General features: G+C 53.8%; 4 protein-coding genes across 4 annotated transcripts; 3 read left to right on the top strand and 1 right to left on the bottom strand.

The window, feature by feature from the left end:
- Positions 1-1487, top strand: BKA58DRAFT_102886 (uncharacterized protein). The gene has a single exon (XM_046163766.1). The coding sequence runs from the start codon at positions 160-162 to the stop codon at positions 1381-1383; it is 1224 nt and encodes a 407-aa protein (XP_046029607.1). The 5' UTR covers positions 1-159; the 3' UTR covers positions 1384-1487.
- A 174-nt stretch (positions 1488-1661) lies between these two features.
- BKA58DRAFT_409185 (microsomal signal peptidase 25 kDa subunit-domain-containing protein) lies at positions 1662-2470 on the bottom strand (the record flags this gene model as incomplete). The annotated part of the gene is made up of 3 exons (XM_046172133.1): positions 1662-2018; positions 2076-2356; positions 2431-2470. 3 exons carry the CDS (start codon positions 2468-2470, stop codon positions 1662-1664), a joined length of 678 nt encoding a protein of 225 aa, XP_046029606.1.
- Positions 2471-2608: 138 nt separating this feature from the next.
- BKA58DRAFT_377954 (integral membrane protein DUF106-domain-containing protein) lies at positions 2609-4332 on the top strand. The gene is made up of 5 exons (XM_046169659.1): positions 2609-2772; positions 2825-2858; positions 2910-3270; positions 3641-3802; positions 3867-4332. Exons 1-5 carry the CDS (start codon positions 2726-2728, stop codon positions 4043-4045), a joined length of 783 nt encoding a protein of 260 aa, XP_046029605.1. The 5' UTR covers positions 2609-2725; the 3' UTR covers positions 4046-4332.
- A 1615-nt stretch (positions 4333-5947) lies between these two features.
- On the top strand, positions 5948-7444 carry BKA58DRAFT_409183 (uncharacterized protein; the record flags this gene model as incomplete). The annotated part of the gene is made up of 1 exon (XM_046172132.1): positions 5948-7444. The coding sequence occupies one exon, from the start codon at positions 5948-5950 to the stop codon at positions 7442-7444; it is 1497 nt and encodes a 498-aa protein (XP_046029604.1).
- Between the last annotated feature and the right edge of the window lie 1544 nt (positions 7445-8988).

The following is an 8988-nucleotide window of genomic DNA, read 5'->3' as shown; positions in this document are numbered from 1 at the left end:
GAAACGTCCTAGGCTTGTCTATTACGGCGCCTTCCTCAAGACTGACCGACACTAAGATCACAGTCCCAGATACTGTACGCTCCTTGCGTTCTTGAGTGGATATCATCAGCGCGATCAACCTTTTACGCCATACCCCACATACCCTTTCACGCCGCTGCCATGCCTGGGCTCAACGAAGTCATCCCACGGCCCGATTCCAGGGAACTCCTCCCACCACTGCTGGCCTGTCTGGCGACAGCGAATGCTTCCAAAGACGTGCCTCCGGGTCTTCTGCCCCTCCTATCGCCTATCCTCCGCCAACGTGTACAGCTTCTGTCTTCCAACGAGTGGTTGTCGCTGTTGTGCTGGGACCGAGAAATCGCGTCACGACTACCGCAAATAATCGAGAAGATAAACGTCGAGCCTCACCCAGCTTCTGGAGAGATTGAAGTAGAAGAACCGGATCAGATACTATACCGACGGTCAGACCCTGAGACCCTACACTCCAAGCTGATACTGGGCGAGTATGGAATCATCCCAACATACCTCTGGTGCACTGGAGGAGAAGGCGGAAGCCGCTGGCTTTTGGCTGAGCTGAGAGGAACAGAAGACGTTGACGACGGTACTGAGTGGTTCGAGAATATCCCCACTGCTGACGAAGCTGGCTTCAGGCGAAAGTCTATGTCGGTCAAGGGCAACGGCGTTGCACCCTACCAAGCGGTGGTCCAACCCGAAGCCGCTGCGGTGGAAGCAGAAGAAGAGGACGATGGTTCCTACTGGGCTGCATACGATCAGACGCCCGGGCGCACACCACAGCCAAGGCGCTCCCCAGCACCAGGAACCAGCAGCCGAACGCAGATCGGACCGTCGCAGTCCGAGCTCGAGTACTTCGAGCGCTACGCGTCGGAAGTGCAGCCAGCGCTCGATGCGCACGATCCAGACGAAGAGGAGCCCGCAGCTGGCGAGTCGACGCTCAATGGCAATGCTCTCAGCTATACGCGCGAACCGCAGACCGAACCCCTTGACACATCGAACCTGGGTCCCAACGGCTACGACTCGTCGATGCCACCAGCATACTCAAGCGGCGTTCTGAACGGCAACGGCGTCCATGGCAACGACAGCGCGGTACATCTCGAGTCCATTGAGCAGGACCAAAGCGTTACCGCGAACGCCCTGAGCCACCCCCGACCCTCTTCCTCGGCATCGACCAACTCGGTCGAGAGACTAGAGCGGAAGGCTGAGAACTACAGCCAGGCCGAGCTTGCGATCAAGCAGCATATCAGCACGGATATCAAGAGTCTATTCCGGTTGGCAAGAGCGTCAGGCATAGACAGAGAAGAGTTTGAGAGGATCGTTCAAAGGGAGCTTGAGGTATTGCCCATGCTCGAGCAGGAGATGTCATAAGTTGGGCCATGTAGGACGACCAGATTGGATAGTGGGGAAACGACCAAGATGTCGGTTTCATGGGCATTTGTTGGCGTTTAGCATAGCTTGGCCATTGCATAGTATTCCTGAATAGCGAGAATCACACTCATAACAAGGAAACCCCTTCTGAATGCCCCGCTGAACCATTGTGACGCTTTTGCTCTTCCTCGAGTGCAAGCTGGTTCAATGGCAAACCGTAGACACCTGAACGCCAGTCTCCTTTCCTTCCTGGGTCCCAACTATCCTCACATGATATTCTATCTCCTCCTTTGTGCATCTCCGCTTGCAAACTTGGCACCGCTCGCCTTGAGCTGCTGCAGAATGTCCACCGCGTTCGAGCTGTTCAAGTTCATCGTTTGATCCATGCCTGCACTTCCGCGACCAATCTCCTCTACCACGTTATTGGGGTCCGCAGCGCCAATAACTGGTACCTCAGAAGCGAGCCATTGTTGGAAGGGTTTCGCGACAAAGTAGCCATCTGAGGTAAACCACCGGGTCAGGGGCGCGCGGATGTGGATCGTCTGTTTGGGATTGGAGGCGTAGGGGGCGGGTGTGAAGACGACGTCGCATTCGTAGATTGGGATGTGCTTCTTCGTGGAGGACAATATCCTCACCTGATATTGTTAGTATTACCAAACACATATATATGGGAGCGGAGCATGTGAATATACCCTGCCCGTCTTGCCCTCACCCTCATACACCACACCCTTCTCCACAAACCATAGCCAATAACTGAATGCGGTGTTCAACAGAAAGTATGCGACGACAGCAGGCAGTGTGTAGGGCTTGCTGGCTTCCCAGCCGAACTTCCAGTCGTAGTAGAAGAGTGCGCCGGCAATAGTGACGGCTGTGTAGCCGAGGACTAACCGCACATCGGTCTGCGTGTGAATCTGCTTGAACTTGAGGCTGTTGAGGTAGTTGGGGAGAGCATCGTCGGTTGTGTTCTTGAGGTCTGGTTGCGTGTGTTAGTTACATGGTCGATAGGTGAATGCATGGTTGGTTGTGGTGACGGGAATGGAGGCATACCGGCGAGGGAGTGGACTGCGATTTTCTGGGTTGCCGACATCTTGAAGTTGTAATCCGTATAGTTCCTATAATCAAAACGAGAGCAGAGGTAGTCGTGAAGCCTGAAGCTCGTTGCGCAGTTGGTGATGTAGCTTTGGACACCTTTCCATAAGCGCAAAGCGCGGACCCTGGTCTCACAACATCCCGCCGGAGCCTCAGCGGCGAGCTATCATCGTCGAGCAACAACCACCACCACCACCGACCTTCACCTCCCACACCCCCTCCGCACCCCGCGCATCTCTCTACTACCGGCACCATGGGACAGCCTGTAGTTCAGACGATCCATCGGGATCCCGCCCTGTTGTACGTTCCGGTATTTGCTGCTGTATGACGAAGATGGCTGATAATTCTACAGTTGGTGGATCCTGCTCCCCATTACAGTGGTCATGGTACAGTGCACTCAATTCTTCTGAATATACAAGACGCTAACATACATCTAGATCTTGACAGGCATCCTCCGCCACTACGCAATGACACTCCTCCAGTCGACCCCGAAGAAACACGACCTTGCCAAGATCCGGCAACAGCGCTCCCTCGTGCGCGGCGTCAACCTACGTACCAATGCCCAGGTCCTCTCGCCAGGCTCCTTCGCGACCCGCAAAGCCTACATGGTGCAGGCCTACCAGGAAGGAAGGTTTTTGGCTGAGCCGGAGCTGAGGGGGAAACCCAGACCGAATCCTATGAGTGATCCTGCGGCGATGGAGGGCATGATGGGCATGATGAAGGGGCAGATGACTATGATGATCCCGCAGACGCTGATCATGGGATGGATCAATGCCTTCTTCTCTGGTTTCGTTATCAGTAAGTCTGCCTTTCTATAAATATTCCTGCATCCGAGGGGGAAGCGGCTCGCGATCAAGAGTATTCTTGGGTCCCGAAATCCTTCAGACGACAGAACCGATTCTCACTTGGAGCCGAGCGAGCATGAGTCTTCACGTGTTCATTGGTCCGATGCCTATGCCGGAGTACATGTTGCGTGGCCTTTCGCTTTGCCTAGCTCTGAAGCAGCTCCTACATGTACTATCTTCTAGGGTGAAGCGAGCGGCTGGTCTCTTGTATGTGTCGGAACCATGCTTGCGACTAGTTGGCGCGTTCGGTCGGCATGTTCTGATTTCCGGCTGCTCCCGAGCTGCAAAAGCAAACCTGATCTGTTGCTAACCGATATGCGCAGTGAAACTACCCTTCCCGTTGACTCCACAATTCAAGTCCATGCTGCAATCTGGAGTTGGCACGCGTGACCTGGACGTCAGATGGGTGTCTAGTTTGTCATGGTATTTCCTGACTTTGTTCGGACTCCAGCCCGTCTATAACTTCATTCTGGGAAGCAACAATGGTATGTCGGGAAGAGCATTTGCCTACTCAAGTCAAGTCAGTCAAGCTAACAGTATTATTTAAAGCTGCCAACCAAGTCTCACAGCAGATGGCCATGGCCAATCCAGGCGCGGGTGGCATGATGGGTCCTGAGCAGGATCCGGACAAGCTGTTTCTCAACGAAGCCGAGAATCTGGAGGTGCTAGAGCATCGATGGATATTGGAGGGCATCGAAGACCGCCTTGTTGCCAAACTTGGAGCATGATGCCGGCACAGGGCATCAGTTGCTGGCTATAGCACCGCCATGGCGTTCATAGATATCTAGAATGGGCCCACAAAGCTAGTATCCCGCGTCGGTTTTGCGCAAAGACCCCCGATACACACCACCGGCACAAGATAGCTAATTTCTATGACCATCTTCTTGTCCCATTCGTACGGCTTTCGCGGTCAGCCATGGCCGTGTGGCTTGCAAGCCATGTGCGGGGATACCCTGCCAAGAGCGGTGCATCTCCTGCGTCTCGCTATTTCTAGACTCTCGAACATCTTTCAATGCCTGCGCAGAGCCGCCGGATAATGTTTTGACAGTTTGACAGCGAATGTGCTGTGAAGACAATCACGTCGTCTCACCCCCGCGCCGATGCAGGGGCAGCGCAAAGTCATCCGAGTGGGCTGTTCTCGACTTGCGACGGCGCACAGGCTTCAAGTCCTTCTAATCCACGTACAGATCTCCGCCGCCACTCGCCAGTCTTCATCACCAAAGACACGGGACGCACCGCCCCCAAATGCGCCCGGAAAGCCCAAGGCACTGGAAGCTCTTGCCGACCAAACCCCTTTGCGGATCGAGCTTGATGCCTGAGCCGTGAGGCGACAACATGACGGGACTGGAGGATGCATACAGCCGTCGAAACAGCCCAGGCGCATCCGCTCGCTATCTCTACTGCCACTCATGGAATCAAAGCATCATCGCTAATGCCTTGATGCTGCCTTCCAGCAACGTACGACAAATGATTTGACAGGGAAACCATGCTTCGCCCTATCTTGATGCCTAAATCAAGTGTCTTGAGCCAAATGCGCCCCAGCTGGTGAGCCACTATGCAGCGGCTCCCAATGAGAGTCTGTGATACTGCACCCTCCGACCGACGACGGCTTTCTGCTCTTCATCGGGACCTGGGCCTCTCATCAGCGTTCCGTCTGCGCGGCAGCTGTCGGAACAATCACGTCCCTGGCGCAGGTGCGGTAGCACAACAGTAGCTTACTACTGGGTTTCCTGTGCGGCCTCCTAACAGAAACCACAATTGTCGAAGGTATGTGATTCGGTCCTTGGGTCATGCATTTTGTCGTTCATCTCCTTATTTGTTTTGGCCCCCAACGCTCAAACTGGTGGGTCCGCGATTAGCATCCTCACAGCTCACGTCCACATGGTCCCGCTTCGTCCTTCCGACAGCTTAGCGAACGTGCAGCCCGCGGAAGCAGCTCTAGCACAAAAGTTGGCTTGGACGTATCGCGATGGGGTAGCGATCCGCTCGGTACTAGCATGGTTGCTTTTGATCAGGGGCTTAATCATGGGGCTTGAACCTATCCGTCGGTGGTAGGTGCTAGAGTTCACGTACAGCGCAGTGGTGGCTGGACAACTGTGCACTGCGGCCCACCGGTGAAGCTGAGAACAGGGGACTACATATTGCCAAGGCACAAGGGCTCTCATTGGTGGCTGGCGATGCGGCTCTGCGGCTCAAACACCATAAAACACTGTAGAGCATGGCATCGAGGGACAGAAAGACGGTACGAAAGGTCACGGCAGTGCAACTTGACACTAGCTTTCCTGCTTTACTGCCTTGGTCTGTCACACCACCCGCTTAATGCTCCGCCTCTTTTGCCTCCTTCCCTATTACCTGTACTTGGGCTGCTTCTGTCCGGCAGAGCTACGACATCGAAATACCTCGAACACTCCTCTACTTGAAGGACTGCTCCCGCCATCTAAGCAGGATTCTAGAAACAGAAGATCTTGTATCTGTCGACCTTCTACAGCACTCGCATTTCCCCCCACTCTTTGGCTCTCAAGTGCCGTGCGGTACTTAGTCCCTATCGCTACCCCTGCCCGGCTCTGTGCAACGACCGAGCATCAGCCATGGACGCTCATCAGTTCCGAGACCTACCGCAGATTGAGGCGATGGACGAGCCGCGCTATCCCGCTTGGGCGACAGAATACACCAACTACATGCAACCATGCAAAGAGCATGCAGTGCGTTTTCATATAGAAGAAGAAAGCTACCTGGACGATTTCGATAATGGCATTGTCAGCATGCAGCCGATGCAACGCTTCCTGTACGAGCAAAGCCCCCTTACGCCAGGTATGCTTTACGCGAAGATCCCGTTCCCAGACGGCCGATACGAGAAGCAATATGAGCAACAATGGCCTCCGGCAGACTGCTTTCGCAACGCATCACCGGATCGTACTTCTTCTGGAAACACCAGTCAAAATACCCAGGACGAGCTTCGGTCACCATACATGTGCCATAGCATCCCATATGGAAGCCCGATGGACTACTCTCATCTCCCAGTGTCATACCCGGCAGCTGAGTATCTTCAAGGCGGAGCGTTCGCATGCGAGTCTCATACCGAAGAGCGTAATATCAGCCTTCGTGAGCTAGAGTACGAGCCTCCGATACCGGAAGCAGCGGCCGAAGACGTAGAGGACGTTGTTATGAAACAAGAAGCTACCTGTGATCACCATCACAGCGAAGTCAAAGAAGAAGCTGCTCCAGATTACACGAGATACGCAGACTCTGGTATCGGACACTCTGTTCGAGACGCCCAATCCGTAGAACCCGTTGACTTCCCTGAGGAACCCGCTTCGGACTCCGACTACAGTCCGTCTTCCAGTTCTAAGCGAAGAAGGTCTACAACGTCACGCGGTAGCTCGGGTCGAACATCGAAGCGTCGCAAACCGATCCGTAGAGACTCTCATGCTCCAAGTCCCACTGAATCTGTCAGATCGGAGAAGAAATACCGTCGGGCCTTCAAGACACAAAAAGCCATTACAGATTCAAGCATTCAGGCTGAAGATCGCCGAGCTTTTCCATGTCCACTCGCCGGGTATGGCTGCACGTCCAACTTCTCTTCCAAAAACGAGTGGAAGAGGCACGTCAGCACTCAGCACATCAAGCTCGGCTACTGGCGCTGCGATCTATGTACCCCGTCGATCGACTCCAACGACGCACAGACATTATACTACAACGACTTCAATCGTAAAGACCTCTTCACTCAGCATCTCCGTCGCATGCACGCTGCTCCAAAAGACAAGTCCTGCCGCACCCAGAAAGATTATCCCGTCTGCGAAGAGAATCTTTCGGAACACCAAGTGCGCTGCAGCCTACAGTTACGAAATGCGCCACAACATTCGAGCTGCCTGTTCTGCGAGCGATCCTTCAACGGTGTTACATCCTGGGAGGAGCGCATGGAGCATGTTGGACGTCACTTCGAGAAGGATTACAAGAGTCGCATGGATATGCTCGACCCTGCTACGTGGCACAGGGATCAGAGGCTCGAGCGCTATCTTCTTGACGAAGGACTCATTGTGAGAGATGGTGCAGGATGGAAGATCGGCGATGGCAAGCCGCGCAGAAGTGCTGAAACGGACAGCGAAGTGGACTCCGGAGTAGACTGAACCACTGTGAGCTGTCAAAAGGAACCTGGGCTATATGAATGAAGAAGAATACATTCTGGATACCAAGATTACGGCGATTCACGACTGTCACTATAGTTGATACCCGTCTGGGCGTTGGGGGATACGTCATGCACATAACAACACTTTACGGCCATTCACGATCTCCATATTAGAATATCAAAAGTGCTTCATATCTGGACAGTCTACTTTCTGTTCCTGTCATATCAGTCCGGTAGTTTTCTGTCGCGATACCCATGCTGACTCTCCTTCGTTCGCCTTCCATCTTGACGTGCCCGTCAAACTACCAAACAGCCCCCAGCCACAACCTCTCCCCTTCGCATACTCACAGCCCTCACACACCGATCAGATTGAGGCCGCAACGTACAACCATACCAACGGTTCTGCAATCCTCTTTCCCCGTAACAAAATCTACGACATAGCCATAGAAGCGTTCCCAACGCCTACCGATCCTGGAATGAAGCGTAGTCCAGGAACTTCGAGAAATCGCTTCACCGGACATGCGCTTGTCCTGCAGTGCGAGATTAGTTTCCTCACGTGGGGGTGGATGACTGGTGGGTAGGAGCAGAGAGCGGGAGATTGGGAAAGTGGACAGGGGGCAGATCGGTAAGCTGGGGCTGTGAAGGACATCGGGATTGTACAATAGCGATAGCACATGATGGCGGGGGCGGAAGTTGTCTGTCTCGAGTTCGGTCTCACTCTTCATGTACGCTGATAGGTTATCTAAGACAAGATTATAGTTTTGCTCCTTGTGCTATTTGCGTTCGTTGCGTTGATGTTCATCGACGCGACCAACACTCCTCAACCCCCTCGCGACTTGCAAGTGCAAAAGTAGGCAAAAGTAGGCAAAATAGTCAACGTGTCATGTCAATCTACCTCTCTGCCTGTTTTCCTCCGTTCTGCCTGGGGCACAAAGTGAGGCTGAGACATGTACGCTTGTTCCTTCGTGGACGGCGTGCAGATACGAAGAGGTCCTCCAGTGCTGCGCCCCGCTTTCGCTGTCTCGAAGCATGCTCGCTTACCACCAACCGGCTATTGGGCTCATCTGACGTTCTATAATGATGTGTTCATGGATAGAGGACGCGAGATGCAGGTGTGCGTTGTAGATCGCAGATTGATGATCCTCTGGGTCGTGCGATGCTATCTCATGTCCGGTGAGAGGGTGACTGTCTGCCTTGTGCAGCGGCACTTGGGCGCGCTTTCTTCGCGAAGAAGAGTCTCATCGTCAAACATGCACCACGCGAATGTGTTGTCATTGCGATATGTGTTTCTGATTAGTTTCCCATGGAGACCCGAGATGGTCTCGAGTATCGCGCACGTGCGAATCCCACATGCACGATCGCTAGATAGGATGATCCACACATGCGAACACCAAAACCAAAGCGTGGGCTCGAGTTATGCGACCTTTGATCCTTCTACCTTCGAGAGCAATCTCCCAAACGCCTGTGGTATTAACTTGATTTGGAGAGAGAGGGGGAATTGAGGCTCCGTAGAGGTGGGGTTGATCGTGTTTGGCTTAGTGCCGC

This window comes from Alternaria rosae (genome assembly GCF_020736505.1).
Source record: "Alternaria rosae strain MPI-PUGE-AT-0040 chromosome Unknown BKA58scaffold_2, whole genome shotgun sequence".
NCBI classification, from domain to species: Eukaryota; Fungi; Ascomycota; class Dothideomycetes; order Pleosporales; family Pleosporaceae; genus Alternaria; species Alternaria rosae.
Note: the sequence above shows the minus strand (reverse complement) of the source record. Positions and strands in the feature narration are given on the sequence as shown.